Source organism: Eptesicus fuscus, chromosome 8 (assembly GCF_027574615.1).
Source record: "Eptesicus fuscus isolate TK198812 chromosome 8, DD_ASM_mEF_20220401, whole genome shotgun sequence".
Taxonomy (NCBI): Eukaryota; Metazoa; Chordata; class Mammalia; order Chiroptera; family Vespertilionidae; genus Eptesicus; species Eptesicus fuscus.
This window is the reverse complement of record NC_072480.1, coordinates 21,855,103-21,872,282: the sequence shown is the minus strand read 5'-3', so window position 1 is coordinate 21,872,282 and position 17,180 is coordinate 21,855,103. Positions and strand designations below refer to the sequence as shown.

The 17,180-nt window shown below is 39.0% G+C and overlaps 1 protein-coding gene and 1 pseudogene across 5 annotated transcripts in view; one reads left to right on the top strand and one right to left on the bottom strand.

Moving 5' to 3' along the window:
• Nucleotides 1–17,180, top strand: part of NAA16 (N-alpha-acetyltransferase 16, NatA auxiliary subunit) — a 117,781-nt gene that overhangs the window by 69,395 nt on the left and 31,206 nt on the right. For all 5 annotated transcript variants that reach the window (XM_054719830.1, XM_054719829.1, XM_054719828.1 and 2 more), the window contains 6 exons: nt 2,499–2,627; nt 8,690–8,903; nt 9,983–10,176; nt 11,960–12,068; nt 14,320–14,418; nt 14,759–14,902. In XM_054719830.1, the coding sequence (XP_054575805.1) occupies nt 2,499–2,627; nt 8,690–8,903; nt 9,983–10,176; nt 11,960–12,068; nt 14,320–14,418; nt 14,759–14,902 (889 nt within the window). The remainder of the gene's footprint in view (nt 1–2,498; nt 2,628–8,689; nt 8,904–9,982; nt 10,177–11,959; nt 12,069–14,319; nt 14,419–14,758; nt 14,903–17,180) is intronic.
• Nucleotides 843–1,739, bottom strand: LOC103289688 (enhancer of rudimentary homolog; annotated as a pseudogene).

The following is a 17,180-nucleotide window of genomic DNA, read 5'->3' as shown; positions in this document are numbered from 1 at the left end:
GTTGAAATAAAAGTTTTGGCGCTTAAAAACTCAGCTTTAGAAATCTGGAGTCCTCTTTTATTTATTTTTATATAATTTTTAAGTATATTTTTATTGATTTCAGAGAGGAAGGGAGAGGGAGAGAGAGGATAGAAACATCAATGATGAGATAGAATCATTGATCAGCTGCCTCCTGCATGCCCTTATTGGGGATCAAGCCTGCAACCTGGGTATGTATGGAGAACTTGTTCTGACCAGGAATCAAACTGTGACCTCCTGGTTCATAGGTCGATGCTCAACCACTGAGCCACACCATCTGGGCTATACTGTATATATATTTTTTTATTGATTGATTTTTAGAGAGAGAAGAAAATATGAGAAACACTGATGTGTTGTTCCACTTATTTATACATTGGTTGATTTTTTTTTTTTTTTTTTTTTTTACTAAAGAACATTTATTTTTCACTAAGACTTACCTTAGAACATAATTAAACTGTGTTACCATCTCCCACCCCAACTTGAAGAAGGGTTAGTACAGTAAATGTTATAAAGCAGATATGAACAGTTTTTAACTGGAACCAACATTAACTGATAAAGAAAAACTTCCTTGTAAATCATCATAACAATGCTTAAGTAAAAAAAAAGGGGGGGTGGTGATGGGACTTTCAGATTGAACAAGATCCTCACATTTCATCTAACACATTCCAACTGTCTAGAGTGTACCAAAATGGAAACAGGATTACTATAATATAAAACTTCCACTACAAAAAAAAAATAAATAAATAAAATAAAACTTCCACTACAGATCGCTGTACACATCTGTGTTCCTAGCTCACCTCCAATCCCCAGGGCTTCCAACACAACTATTTCCTGGCCTTTTGGACCTGCCAAGGAAGGAGCACGTAGGTCTTCTCTTTAATTCAGTCTCTGTTATAAGGCTGGTATGTCTGGGTATCAACTCAGTAAACAAGACAGCAGAGGTCTTCCAGATCATAAATCTATACTAATAAAAGGGTAATATGCTAATTAGACCAGATAGACCAGACGTCTTCCAGATGTCATTCTGGACATCCTTCCTAACAGAGCAGGGGCCTGGACAGCGCTGCCCAGAGTCCCGGGTGCCTGTGGCCGGCCAGAAGAGGGAAGCCTGGGTCCTGGGTGCGGGGCCGAGGCTGAGGCGGTTAGGGGTGATCAGGCAAGCAGTTAGGGGCAATCAGGCAGGCAGGCGAGTGATTAGAGGCGACCAGGCAGTCAGGCAAGCAGTTATTGGCGATCAGGCAGGCAGGTGAGTAGTTGGGGAAGATCAGGGAGGCAGGCAGAGGCGGTGAGGGGCAATCAGGCAGGCAGGCGAGTGGTTAGGGGCTATCAGGCAGGCAGGCAAGCAAACGGTTAAGAGCCAGCGGTCCTGGATTGCGAGAGGGTGCAGGCCGGGCTGAGGGACAAACACCCCCCCCCCCCATGAATTTTGTGCACCGGGCCTCTAGTAAGATCAAATAACTGGCTGATATCATGTGATAAGCGGGTGTTGGGATTCATTTTCTTTAGATGTTCTTCATACATTTTACAAACACCTCCCATGCATTCATTCACTGATTCATAGACAGCATAAGTTCTGCCTTCTGGCCTCTTGGTGGACTGTACCAGTAAAATGATGTGAGATGTTGCACCAGCCACTACCACACACAAGCTTAGCCTCAAGGCCTCTACACCATCAACAATCAACCTCCCCCCCCACCTCCCCCTGAGAGAGGACCCCTCATTGGTTGATTCTTGTATGTGCCGTGACTGGGGAACAAACCCACAACCCTGGTGTGTTGGGAGGACGCTCTAACCAACTGAGCCACCCAGCTAGGGCCAGTAAACTGGAGTCTTTTAGGTAGAGTGTTGAATACCCCAACAGAGATGGATAAATAAGACATATAATTTTAAATTGATAGGAGCTTTTTGATAGCCCATCAATATATTTGTTAACTAGAGACCTGGTGCACGAAAATCCCTGTGGGGGAGGTCCCTCAGCCCGGCCTGTGCCCTCTTGCAGTCCAGGACCACTCGGGAGATGTCTGCCTGCTGGCTTAGGGGATCGGGCCTAAGCCGGCAGACAGACATCCCTGTTGCAATCTGGGATCCCTTGCTCTTTACCTCTCGGCTCGCTGCTCCTTAGCGGCAGGCTCCTTATCGCTCAGCTCACTGCTCCTTACTGCTACCATGGAGGTGGGAGAGGCTCCTGCCACCACCCCTGCGCTTGCCAGCCGTGAGCCTAGCTTCTGGCTGAGCAGTGCTCCCCCTATGAGAGCGCACTGACCACCAGGGGGCAGCTCCTGTTTGAGCGTCTGCCCCTGGTAGTCAGTGCTCATCATAGCAACTGGTCATTCTGGTTGTTCCACTGTAACAGTCGCTTAGACTTTTATTATATAGATAGATTGCTATTATAATATTTGTAGCTATAGTTGTAAAAGAGAAAATGAGATATTTTGAATCTCTTTTATTACTTCTTATATTAACGAATGCTTCTATTTCAGGAAGGAACATCTGCCATGGAAAATCTAAATGAAATGCAGTGTATGTGGTTTCAAACAGAGTGCATTTTAGCTTATCAGCGTTTGGGGAGATATGGGGATGCCTTGAAAAAATGCCATGAAGTAGAAAGGGTAAGTTGATAGAATTTTGACTTTATTTTTCTCCTGTAAAGTGATGAAAAAAAGCAGGTGTTTTTCAACATGGGATCATCTACCTCTTTTATCTCTGGAAATTTCACTGTGAAAAATTCTTAACCTTTAGCCTTTCAAACATTCAGAGGTTGTGAATAAATGATTGCTTTTGTTTACCCTCAAATGGTTACGATTTCAACATCTCCATATTTTTGTCTAAAGGAAGAAGTAAAAGATTAATTTAGTAAGTCATTATTGCTATTAATAACATATATTCAAAATCTGTTCCCTAATCGGGCCACTATTTGATTTTCATTACTAGCCTAGAAGGACACACAAGCTGATGGCCACCTCTTTCCCCTTTAAGTCAGGATCTGCTCAGTAGTCAGCCTCTCTCCAGTTTGTCTTCCCAGGATATTTGTTCTCACATTCAGTATTTTGTACAGCAGTCTGTGACTGGTTTGCAGGCTTATTTTTATTACTCGCTTTTAGGATGATGTGTGTGATGTGCCTTAGTGAGGGGCCTTTTCTTTTCCTTTGTGTGAATTTTGTTTTCCTGTTCTTTGTCATCTCTGAAGCACTCTCCTTCCAAATGGACAACAGGAGGAAAAGAGCCACAAATGCACCCCTGAGGCAGTCCTCAGCAGCCCTCAGTTGGGCTCAATCGGCACCACTGTTCCCCTGCTGACGCAGTATTAAACCGCAGGCATCATAGTCAGGTGAGCCTGAAGTCTGCACTCTGGCAGTCACTTTGGCCTTTTTCCCATATGAAATTTCTGAGGTTACCCAAAGGAAAGGCTAAATCTTAGGGGGTGGCTTTTGATGGGAACTGGAGCTAGGATTATACCTGAGCCCTTTCACAAATAACCTAGTTTTTGCTTTGTTTTCTTTTTAAGTCTGAGCTTGATAGTTATACCTCTGGGAACTGTTTTCATCTCCTTGAAAATATAAAGCCCTTGGATGATAAGTGAACTATTCAAGAAATATCCAAGCATTGTGTAAATCAGGCTCTTCTGTGATACAAACGTAGATCACTAGCTTGATGACTGTCACTTTAAAACATTGTCTGTAATTAGGAAAGATCCATTTTTCATTAACCAAGACATTCTTGGTGAGAGACAGATTGTTTATTTATGGATCAGTAATTCCAGCAGGACCATAACTGGAAATTATTAGATTTTCTGTGAAAATGAAATTTGAATATCCTGAGGATCATTATAATTGTGAACCTTCCAGCTTCATTTCCGTTCCTCCTAACATTAATAGCTATATTACTAATTGCTTTTTAGTATTTTTGAAGGTTGTTAGACTATGATTTCATTACTGAATTTTATTTAGATATTTTACCTTGAATTTTTAGTAATTTTGGCTGAGTAACATGAAGTGAAATTCTGTAATGTCTGAGATTAAGTACAGTTGACCCTTGAACATTGAGGGCCCTTGGGCCGTTAACCCCTTTGCAGTTGAAAATCATCCTATAACTACCGTCTGTCCTTTGCATATATGGATTTCAAACCATGGTTCAAAAATAGAGTTGACCTTTGAACAACATGGGTTTGAACTGCCCAGGTATTCTTTATACACAGATTTTTTAAAAACTATAAAAACCTATGTTCAAGAATCAGCTGTACTTCTAGTTCAAAAAACGTGATTTGACAAAGCATTTTTGAAGGGAAAAAAAATATAGAAAATCATTGGTTGAGATTAAAATGGAGCAAAAATCATAACCCTCTGGTCATTGTACATAATTATTATTGCTAGAATCTCTGTTGTATTTAGGATTTGCCTTTGGTGCTTTAGAGTAGAAGAAACTAGAAGCAAATAAACAAGAGCCTATTCTTATGTTACTTGTAAGTTAGTCTTTTCATAGTTAATTCATACTGAAAGTAAGACGTAATTCATCTAGTGGGTATATATGAATGCCTAATACAAATAGGGTGATTAAAATTTGTTGACTGACTCTAAAATTAATTTCTAATATAATTAATGTAATCTAGAAAATTCTTAATGATATAATTGTAAGGATTTAGGAGTAATTACTGAATTAAAAGATTTATTATGATAGGTATCTGCATGAGTTACTTTTGTTCCTGAGTTTAAAATACTTGAGTAAAGAAATGAGCACCTTTCAAAAATAAAACTTTATAGTTTACTTTCTAAATAAAATGTCAGTGAATAGAGAGATAAGTTCAAATAAGGGCTAAGTCTTGTGCCTTTTAGAACTCCTTCCAGCATTTTTTCATTGAGGCAGTTTCAGTTGGGACACATATTGCTGTGAGCTCTTACTAACTGGATTTGAAATGTTAGACTTCTAGAATGGCCCAGTGTAGTACTTTTTCTGTCTTTATCTTGGCCCCCCCCCCCCCCCCCCCCCCGCTTATAGGATTTTAGGATTATATATACAGGTTACATAGAGAGAGTCTAACTCAATATGATGTTTAGAACTTGAGTTTTATTCAAAGCAAAACAAAACAACTGTCTTTAAGATATTGAGTATAAACTTGTGCTCAGAATAAAATTTTAAACTATTTTATCTTTCAAGAGTTCAATTTTCGCCTGGCCGGTGTGGCTCAGTGGTTGAGTGTCAACCTAAGAATCAGGTGATCACGGTTTGATCATGGTCAGGGTACATGCCTGGTTTGCAGGCTTGATCCCCAGTATGGGATGCAAAGGAGGCAACTGATCAATGATTATCTCTCATCATTTATGTTTCTCTCTCTCTCTCCCTCTCCCTTCTTCTCTGAAATCAATTTTAAAAAATTGAATTTTCTTTTCCCATTTTTCAGATGATTGATTTCTTTTTATTTTAGTGTACTGATTTGTATCTGAAACAAAGCAACAATACCTATTTCTAAAACTTTTTGATAAGATGTAGGATTTCTGATAGCTCAGAACTATAGGAAGTTCATAACTTTATCTTCTAGTGCATCTTAATCTTTATCAAATTGACACATGCTTTATAATGGCAGATTCTCTCTCTATAAAGAAAATAGTGTTGCTTATTATCCTCTTTGGTCTAGTTATTACTATATTTTAACTCCAGAGGTTTTTGTTATATTTCTATGTGTGAGTTCTTATTAGTCTTCTCCAGTAACTCTGAGAAAGAATGGGTAGATGAATCTGGGTCAGAAGCAAGGGCTTTATAGCGAATGCCTAATGAAAACCACACTCTTAAGCTCTGAAGAGTATTTCTTACTTCTTTGCTGACTTGTCTTACTTTGATTCAAGCCTAACTTTGGAATTTAAGCATTTCCTGCGTTACTACTTCCTATCAAAGAGAAAGAACTAGTGTTTATGATGAGGGGAACATTGAGTTAAGGGCATAAACAGTATGTTAAAATTTGGGTACCTAGAGTCTATGGTGAGCTAAGTGATCTTATCATGTTCATATTTGGTCAAAGTTCAGGAAAACTAACTTTATCTGTTTGTGTTATCTAGTATATTTTTATGTTTTATAAATTTGGAGATCTGAAAGTCACTCCAAGATGTGGTACAAGGGAGATATTTGTGGTAATTAGACAGTTTTGTATCTTGATTGTGGTATTAGTTACTCCGATCTAAAAAACTATACACACAAGTTGTACCAATGTCAGTCGTTTGGTTTGATATTATTTTATGGTTATGTAGGATGTAGCCTTCTGGGGGAAACTGAGGGAAGAGTGTACAGAACATCTCCATACTACCTTGCAACTTCCTCTGTATCTATAATTATTCCAAATAAAGAGTTAAAAAATAGAAAATGAACCTAAGATTGTTTAGTTGTTTTTAAGTAGGATTCTCCAAACATCATTTCTTCCAAAAGCAAAATTATTTTGTAGTACCTATGTTTTCAAATTTAATTTAGTCATATCTGGTCTACCACCCTTAGTTTATTTATTATAGAGTGATCAACATCCATGTTTGGAGGACTTCAGCAAGTTCCTGAGACATAAGGTTTTCAGTGGAAAAACTGAAAGCCTCAGGCAAAGTGGATAAGTTGGTTACCCTATTTATGGAAGACATTAACTGGAGAGAGGCAGCCTGTGGGCTGTTACTGATAAAGAGGAGGCTTTAAATGTTTGTGGTTCCTTCTGAGACTTGACTTAAAAAAATCAATGTTTACTAATGCTGCTAGGAATATCTCTTGAAATGTGCTGTTTCTCAGCCTAAAAAAGGTCCTATAACCTTTTAAAGTTTTCATCTACATGAATTTTGGCACTGTCATTTTCCTTATTCAGTTTTATTGAATTTTAAGATATTCTTACTGTGCTAGACATAACTTGATTGACATCAAGGAAGACCATGAACAACTTTATGAAATATATAATTCTTTTTTTAAAAAAACAAGCTTGCTATTTATGAATTGGTTTGTGTTATTGATGGGAGGAATGCAATTTTCAAATATAATGACATCATTAAAGCATGATTCTTGAAGTAGTAAATAAAACTAATATGTTCATTTTTTCTATTGTGTACATTTTCCACATTGTGTACTTCTTATCTTAAAATTCTTCTTTTAAAATCTCAGGCACTTAATGTAATTCTCTGTATGGTGTGTTTCTAATTACCAAGACAACTAAAATTATCAAATGATATGGACATTAATGAGTCCTCTGCATGGTGAATTACTAGGCCCCAGGATAGAGCGAAGATGAAGGGTGGAAGAGCTAACTCTGTATTGGTGTGTTGAATCATTCTTTTTTCTGTTTTTGGAGAAGCTAAAGTAGGAGAGAAGAAAAAAAAAAAAAAAAACAGGTAGAGATGCATGTAGGGAAGAAAATAAAAGTATAAATTGTTTCTAGGGAGTTAATCTTCTCCTTTCTATGTAAGGGATTGGTGCTTAAACTTTTGGGGAGCCATGGACCCTTTGAAATTAGATGAAAGCCTCAAGCTCTCTCCTTAGGAAAACATTATTCGGTTTATACATAGGCTCCAGACTAAGAACCTTGGCTAAAATGGAATGTAGGTAAATTAATGGTAGCTTATTGAGCAAGAGAAAACCATAATGCTCTGTTTTTATAGCAGTTCACAGTTTAGAATGAACTTTAAAATATGCTCTTATTTGATCTTTAACAACCTTATGAAATTGGCAATATAGATGTTATTCCTAACTTAAGTAATCGAGGATCTAGATCAGTGGTTCTCAACCTTTCTAATGCCGCGACCATTTAATACAGTTCCTCATGTTGTGGTGACCCCCAACCATAAAATTATTTTCGTTGCTACTTCATAACTGTAATTTTGCTACTGTTAATGATTCGTAATGTAAATATCTGTGTTTTCCGATGGTCTTAGGCGACCCTGCTAGCGATTCTCAACCTGTGGGTCACGACCCACAGGTTGAGAACCGCAGCTGTAGAGCATAAGACCATCGGAAAACACAGATATTTGCATTACGGTTCATTAACAGTAGCAAAATTACAGTTATGAAGTAGCAACGAAAATAATTTTATGGTTGGGGGTCACCACAACATGAGGAACTGTATTAAAAGGGTCGCGGCATTAGAAAGGTTGAGAACCACTGATCTAGATAATTGAGGTCACATGCCTGATCAGCAACTGATCTCTTGAATTGGCCAATATTGTGCTTATTGAGTGTCTGCTGTGTTGGGCCTTGTGCCAGGCAGTGGGGATAGACATGACAAGGCCTACTCTTGAAGAGCTCATAGTTGAGCAGAGCAGGCTGATATATAAACGTTTTGTGTGAATCTATAGTAAATAGTCTTAAGTCAGAGCTGTTTAACTCTGCCATGCTGATTTTTGAAGAATACCGAGGAGAAATGTTTCATTAAAAGTAAAATATCAGTATATGCTAATTTCCAGACTTAAAAATCTGACTTATTACATAGAAATTGAGTATCATCACAGAACATGATTTCTAGTGAATGATCGTCAGTTGTAGAAAGAGAAACTTAAGTTATATGCCAAGAACTTGTTGTCCTTCATAGTGTTAAACACTGGAGAGGGCAAATAAGTGAAATTGTGACTGTTAAAAAATGTTTGGGGGGCTTTTTATGGTTTTCTTTTCAAAAGTAGACATTATTGACAAAATGTAAGAAATAATTTGTGGTTTTGTTTTTAAGCATTTTCTTGAGATAACCGATGATCAATTTGACTTCCATACATACTGCATGAGAAAGATGACTCTTCGTGCCTATGTTGATCTTCTGAGATTAGAAGATATGCTCAGAAGACATGCCTTCTATTTCAAGGCTGCTAGATCAGCAATTGAAATATACTTGAAATTGTATGATAATCCCTTAACTAATGAAAGCAAACAACAAGAAATAAATTCAGGTAACTGAGAAAGAACTATTTTTTAAAATTTGAAAAGAACACTACATTTAAGAATGTTATTAGTATAAACAATACATAGAAAAGTACATTGTCAAATGGGTGTGAAGACGGTGTATGTGTGTGTGTGTGTGTGTGGAAAAAAAATTGGAGGAAGACTTAGAAAAAGCAGCAGGATGCTGTTTTGTAGCTCATGCTTCTTAATCACCCCAATGCAACGACTTGGAATCTTTATTTTTATCTTCAGTAAGGTCAATTCAGGAAAAATATAAATGTCTGTTGGCTAGGCTCTTTAACATTATTATTATTATTATTGATTTGTAACTGAAAAGGCTTGGAGCTCCTTAGGGAAAAATAATTATTCTTACAACTTCTAGTATCTAATAATGCTAATGAGAATATCTGTATAGCTTTTATTCACTAAAATGTTAATATCTAGGAATATTTGAAAAATAGCATAGAGGCAAGTTTCTGATCTTCCATTTGTGATGTTTATGTGGTGTCTAGAGATCATAAGTGTGCTTATATACACTATCTTATCCTTGAAATACTCTTAAGAGAATATTTTTGATATTGGTATCATCAGCCCTCCTTTACACAGTTTGAAATGATACTGAAAGAGATGATTTGCCTAAAGTCATGTATAAGAGGCAGAACTGGGCTAGAATTGGTTAATTTTAGTCAATGCAGCATTTACTGGTTGTCTTTTATGTGCCATATTTAGTGCTAGTCATTAAGAATACACTTTCTAGCCCTGCTGGCGTGGCTCAGTGATTGAGCCTTGACCTATAAACCAGGAGGTCATGGTTCGATTCCCTCTCTCACAAATCACCAGTGTGGGGTGTACAGGAGGCAGCCAATCAATGCTTCTCTCTTATCATTGATATTTTGATCTCTCTCCCTCTCCCATCCTCTCTGAAATCAATAGAAATATATTTTAAAAAATACACTTTCTAAAAATTTTTGTATAGTTGGCTTTCCCCCTTCCCCCCAAAAAGCTATCCTAATAGTTTGTATTGTATAAGAATATGAGGAAAAATGAAACATTGACTCAGAATGTTTATGCATTTGGATATTTATAGAAAACCTGTCAGCCAAAGAATTGAAGAAAATGCTTAGCAAGCAGAGAAGAGCTCAGAAAAAGGCTAAATTAGAAGAAGAGAGAAAGCATGCGGAAAGGGAACGTCAACAAAAAAATCAAAAGAAAAAAAGGGATGAAGAAGAAGAAGAAGCCAGTGGTCTCAAAGAAGAGCTTATACCTGAAAAATTAGAAAGGGTGAGATGAATTTACTATGTTAATTTGCTAAAATTTATATGTTAATTCTGTTCTGGCCATAAACATGTTTTATTTAAATTTATAAATCAGAAGCCATTTGTAACATTTAAAAAAATATATATTTTTATTGATTACAGAGAGAAAGGGAGAGGGAGAGAGATAGATAGAAACATCAATGATGAGAGAGAACCATTGATTGGCTGCCTCCTGCATGCCCTCTACTGGGGATCCAGCCTACAACCCAGGCATGTGCCCTTGACCGGAATCAAACCCGGGATCCTTCAGTCTGCAGGCCAATGCTCTATCCACTAAGCCAAACCGGCTAGGCCCATTTGTAACATTTCAAATGATATGCCATAAATAATTTTTGAGGGATAATATGTGAATTTTGCTAATGCATATTATACATAGAATTGTAGTTGTGGTAGGCAGAATTATGACCCTCCAAAGGTGTCCGTGTTCTAAACCCTGGACCCTGTGAATATGTTAAATTACATGGCAAAGGGGAATGAAGGTGGCAAATGGAATTTAAGGTTGTAATTAGCTGGCCTTAAGATAGGAGATTAGCCTGGATTATCCAGGTGGGCTTAATGTAAATTCACAAGAGGCCCTTAAAAGTGGAAGAGGAAAGAAGGTAGGAATAGTGTGAGAAGGACTCCACCTCTGTTGCTGGCCTAGAAGGTGATAGGAGGGATGGGAAGAAGGCAGGTATAAGCCAAGGATGTAGGAAGCTTTGAGAAGCTGAAAAATACATTAAAACATGTTCTCCCTTAGAGCCTCTGAAAGAGAATGCAGTCTGGCTGACACTTGATTTTAAATCCAGAGAGACCCATATTGAACTTTTAACCCACAGAACTGCAAGATAATAAATTTGTGTTGTCTTAAGACATTAAATTTTGTTAATTTGTTATAGCAGCAATACAATTACCTATTAAATATGGAAGCATTTCATATATCTTGCTAGGTTTGTGTTAGCTACAAAGAATTAGTTCTTCATCTCTAGGATTTAATTATTTAGGGACCAGATTTAGGGAAATATTTTTTTTCCTGTTTTATTTACTGTGAATCTTTCATTTGTTTTTACTTTTTAATCTGTTATTACTTTTTCTCTGTTATTTGGTACAATTATATTTGTCTCCTTACTTTATATGTTTGTAGTATAAGGGGCTGTCAGTACTTGATGTAATATCTATCTCCTTCAGTTGGTTATATAAAAAGATCTGTTGTAGGGATTCAGAACAAGTCACTCCAACTGTGCCTAAAGGCAACCAAGACCTTGTAGGCTTAAGAGAAACTTCTGCCTCTGTTAACTACCTAGAAGAATCGAATTAGGAACCTTTCCCATAGTAAGAGATTATCAGAGATAACCTTTTTTGGCCTCTCTATATGGCAGGGCAAACTACTAATTATTAAACATCTGCTCTTCTTACCTTCCTCCTTTCTGAAGATCCAAGGTGGTCCTTAACTCAGAATGTCATATATACTTTATTTTCCCTTTCTGTCTTTGAACTTTTCATGTATGTGGGATCTCTGTCTCATGTATACAGGGTTCCCATATGTATGTATGGTATGTAATTAAATTTGTGCATTTTCTCTTGTTAATTTGTCTCGTGTTTATTTGATTATTAGACCAACAGAAAAACCTTGAGGTTAGAGGAGAGTTTCTTCTTACCCCACACTGTAGAAATTATTTCAGATATGTATTAATATAAAATTTGGGGACAAATTTTACTTGTTTAGCTGTTTTTAAACTATAATAATTTTCCTTTCTGCTTCAAAATAGATAGAAAATCCATTGGAAGAAGCTATCAAGTTCCTCACACCTCTTAAGAACCTTGTTGCTGGTAACATTGACACTCATCTATTAGCATTTGAAATATATTTTAGAAAAGGTAATGGTTTGAATTCAGCTTTTAATTCTTTTACATTTCTTTTTCTTTTTAAATTAAATTTATTGGGATGACATTGGTTAAAAAGCCATACAGGTTTCAAGTGTACAACTCATCTGCATACTGCATCATGGTGTGCTTGCCACCCCAAAGTCAAGTCTTTTTCCATCTCCATTTTTCCCCCCTTTACCCACTTGCACTTCCCTTTTCCTCGGGCTTTCTCCATACTGCTGTGTGTGTGTGTGTGTGTGTGTGTGTGTGTGTGTGTGTACATGTACATACATATATATATACTAATAAAAGAGAAACATGTAAATTGACTGTCACTTCACGACGCCCACAGCCAATCAGGAGCGAGTATGCAAATTAACCTGACAAAGATGGCGGTGGCTCCGGGCCTCTGGGCAACGAGCCTCCTCAGGGCCTCCCTGCCGCGATCCACACCTGTCAACCATCCTTGCAGCCTCCCTGTGGCCCAGCCCCTGACCTCAGAGGCAACCCTCAGGTGCCTGAGGTTGTAGCTCCTGGTGTCTGGCATCTCCCTCTACCCCACCCCTGCCCCACTGCTCTGGTAAACAAAACCCTAGTGTTGTAGCAGCCCCGCGGGCGCGGCCGTGCACGGGAGCTCGCTCTGTTCACAGTTAGTGCGCCCAGGAGCCCCGGGCCAGCCAAGGGGTGATGGTGGCAGCCGTGGTGGCAGCAGCAGACAGCTCAGCTTTGTTTGGAATAGATGAAAGAGGCCACCTACACAGTAACCCAAATTATCAGATCTCCCTCCTCCCTATCTTGCCAAATCAAGAGGGGAAGGGCGATGGGCGAGGAGGGAGGGTGGGCGGGCAGGAGGTGGAGGGCGGAGGAGGAAGAGGTTGAGGAAGGGGGCCAGTTGCATCCCACTTTCACAATGGGAAAGTGAAACGCACTAGCGTACCCAACTTCTCCAGTCCTCCCTGCCTGCCTTACTCCCCCCACCTCTTCCCCTCCACGCCTCCCCGGGGGCGCCAGCGCTGCACAGAGGAACTCTCTAGAGAAGGAGGGCTAGGAGGAAGCAGCGCCGGAGTGCACAGGGCTTGCCACCCCACCACTGCACAGGCTGCCGGAGCGAGCCCGCCGCGTGCCAGCAGCCAGGGGAAGGAAGGCCTATTCTTACACGAATCTTCATGCATCGGGCTTCTAGTACATACAGTATCCTATATAATAAAAGGGTAATATGCAAGTAAACCAAACAGCAGAACAACCGAACTACCAACCAAAGCATAATATGCTAATGATATACTTAGGCTACTCAACTGCTCACTATGACGTGCACAGACCACCAGGGGGCAGACAGTCTACCAGTTGATCAGTTGCTATGATGTACACTGACCACCAGTCGGCAGATGCTCCGACTGGTAGGTTAGCTTGCTGCTGGGGTCCAGCCGATCAGGACTGAGCGAGATGGGTCAGACACACCCTGGAGCCCTCCCATGGTCCCTCCCCAGCCCCATTGTGCACTGGTGGGGTCCCTCAGCCTGGCTTGTGCCCTCTTGCAATCCGGGGATGTTGAAGAGCCAGTTTCAGCCTCCATCCCACAGGCCACTCCCCTTGGGAGGGCGCCAGATGCAGGGCTCATGCACGAGCCTCTCCCAATCGGGACTGATTGGGCACGAGCCCACAGCAGGCACAGTGGGTCCGGGATGAGCAGGAGGGGCAGGTAGGAGATACAGGTGGCATTGGAATGCAGGTTTCAGCCCAATCCCTGCAGGCCACCCAGAGGGACCCCACCTGTGCATGATTTCATGCACCAGGCCTCTAGTATATACATGTGTGTGTGTGTGTGTGTGTGTGTGTGTGTGTGTGTGTGTGTAGATATATCTTAATCCCTTAACCTTTTTTCATCTAGCCCCCCCTTAATTATATTGGTGGCCATATTCAGTATAATCTTGTCAGTTAGATCTATTTTTTGTGTTTTAATATTCCATTTCAACCTTCAAAAAATAATCCTTTTTTCTTTTGCTACTTCAAAACTTTACTGGGTAATAAATTAGAATATTATAATAAAATCCATTTTAAGAATAGTTTAAATAATCAAATTATTTACCTAAAGCATTTCTTCATGATATTTTATGCTTTTCTTTAGAAAATAAAAGTTGTCCTTGAATTTTGCTTATAAATATAGGAAAGTTAACATTTTGTTTCTGGATTTTAAGTGAGGCTAAAATAAAGTGAATAAAGTATCATTCATAAATATTGATCCTATTTTTTTTTTCTGACACAGGAAAGTTTCTGTTAATGTTGCAGTCTGTCAAACGAGCTTTTGCCATAGACAGTAATAACCCATGGTTACATGAATGTTTAATTAAATTTTCTAACTCTGGTAAGTATAAACAAGATAACATTTATATAAAAGCAAATGTGACAATTTAGCTGTCTTTCATTAAGCTGCACATTAAAAGAGATTTACAAATTGTAAAGTAAAAAAAAGAGATAATGTTTACATAAAGCATTTAAAGGAAGGTAAGTTTATAAATTGAACATGCTAGCAAAGATAACGCTAGAAATTAGTGCATTTTTAAGCTAGAATGTATTTATATTCCAAAGGAGCAATAATATTTTTACTTTGTAAAATACATCGAGCTTAATAAATGTATTTCAACTGATTTTATTTCAAGGAACAGACCTAAATTTTTTAAATTTTCAAATATTTGTTTTTATAGTGTCTAACCATAGTAATCTTCCAGACATTGTGAGCAAAGTTCTATCTCAAGAAATGCAGAAGCTGTTTTTCAACAAGGATTTGGAAAGTTTTAATGATGATTTTCTCAAACATAATGCTACCTCTCTTCAGCATTTACTTTCAGGTTGGTATTTAAATCCCAGGGTTAAAATGTTTATGGAAAAATGTTAGAATGTGATTTTTAAAAAAAGGTTGGAAAGATGTTTAACCTCACTAATTATCAGAGATAAATAAACATCAGGGATGCCCTCTTTGACCACTCTTGTTCAACATAGTTCTGGAAGTCCTGGCCATAGCGATCAGATAAGAAGAAGAAATAAAAGGCAGCCAAATTGGAAAGGAGGAAGTAAAACTCTCATTATTCGCAGACGACATGATACTGTACATAGAAAACTCTAAAGACTCCATCAAAAAACGATTAGATTTAATAAATGAATTTGGCAACTTAGCAGGATACAAAATTAACACCCAAAATCCATAACAGTTTTATATACCAATAGTGAACTCTCAGAGAAACAAACAAAAAAAAATCCCATTTACCATTGCAACAAAAAAATTAAGATACTTAGGAATAAACTTAACCAAGGAGGTAAAAGACCTGTACTCTGAAAACTACAGGATGTTGAAAAAAGAGATAGAGGAAGATATAAACAAGTGGAAGAATATACCCTGTTTATGGGTTGGTAGAATCGACATCATTAAAATGTCTGTATTACCCAAAGCAATCTATAGATTCAATGCAATCCTATTAAAATACCAACAGCATATTTCACAGACCTAAACAAACACTCTAAAAATTTATATGGAACAAAAAATGACCCCAAATAGCTGCAGCAATCTTAAGAAAGAAGAACAAAGTTGGAGGAATCACAATACCAGATATCAAGTTATACTATAAAGGCACTGTGGTCAAAACAGACTGGTATCGGCACAAGAACAGGCATATAGATCAATGGAACAAAACAGAACCCAGAAATTGACCCAAGCCTCTATGCTAAATTAGTATTTGGCAAAGAAGGCAAGATCATACATTGGAGCAGAGGCAGTCTCTTCAGTAGAATGTTGTTGGGAAAATTGGACGGGTACGTACAAAAAATGAAACTAGATTACCAACTTACCGTATTTTCCGGCGTATAAGACGACTTTTTAACCCAGGAAAATCTTCTCAAGAGCCGGGGGGCATCTTATACGCCGGGTGTCGTCTTATAGGGCAGGTGCTGAAACTTCTGAGCCAGACTGGAGAATCTGTGGTCGCCGCATACGGTGGGGGGAGCTCAAAAATGGCTGCACTCCATTCATTTCAATGGAGCCGGACGGAGACCGCAAGTGTCTCTGGTCGGCTCCTTTTTGTGCCACATACGGTCTCCATTCGGCTCCATTGAAATGAATGGAGTGCGGCCGGGTGTTTGCCGCATAAGGCGGGGATGTGGCCGCGGCCGTTTTTGAGCTCCCCCCCCACCGTATGCGGCGACCGTATGAAAGCAGCAAGGGCGGCACTGTACAAGTACGGTAGAAGAAAATCCACTCACCAGGATTCGTGGAAAGAAGTGACTTAACTCGGTCCCGATGACAAGGTGAGGGGGTGCCTCACCGGGAAGGTGTAAGTGAAGGGCGGAGCAAGCTGCAGGCGTCCGGGACGCCCGGGGTATGGAAAAAGAGATAGAGCGGCGCTGTGCCCAGAAAAACACGTTTAAAGATCGCATTCGAGAACAGTGGAATGAATGGATGGTTAGCGGCGAAAAGTCATTCACAAAAGGGGGAAACATGCATGCTCCACAGTTGGATGTTTTGTGCAAGTTTGTCATAAAAGCCTGGAATGATATTGATGCAGAAACAGTAATCAAGTCTTTCAAGAAGTGTGGCGTATCAAATTCATTAGATGGTATGGAGGACGACTACTTGTGGCAAGATGAAGAGGAAGCCAAAGCTGAGACCACACCATCTGATACGGAATTCGATCCATACGATGACTGCCTTACAAATGTATCACAAGATGTCATTGATGTGGTACTTATGATATCAGATGACAAACAGGATTTTGAAGGCTTTTAAAGGGAAACTGTCACGCCAGCAAAACCTGTAAAAATACCGTAGCTTGCAGTTATGATGGGCGTTGCTAACTCGCCAGGGACTTGCCCGGCACTTGCTCTCTCTCTATTGTTGGTTATCTTCCTCCTATCATCATCAGTTCCAGTTTGGTTGACAGCTTAGAAAACAAACAGCATGGCAGCTCCCATGGGTTTATTGTCTTATCCTTCCTTTCAGCTTTAGAGAGAATTAGGAAAAGTTTAATCCACTTGCACTGTTTTATGTTTACATGTTTGATGACAAACAGCCTTATGTTTATAAGTGACAGTTTTCCTGCTAAGTACTTGCATGTCATAAGCATTTGAATTAAAATT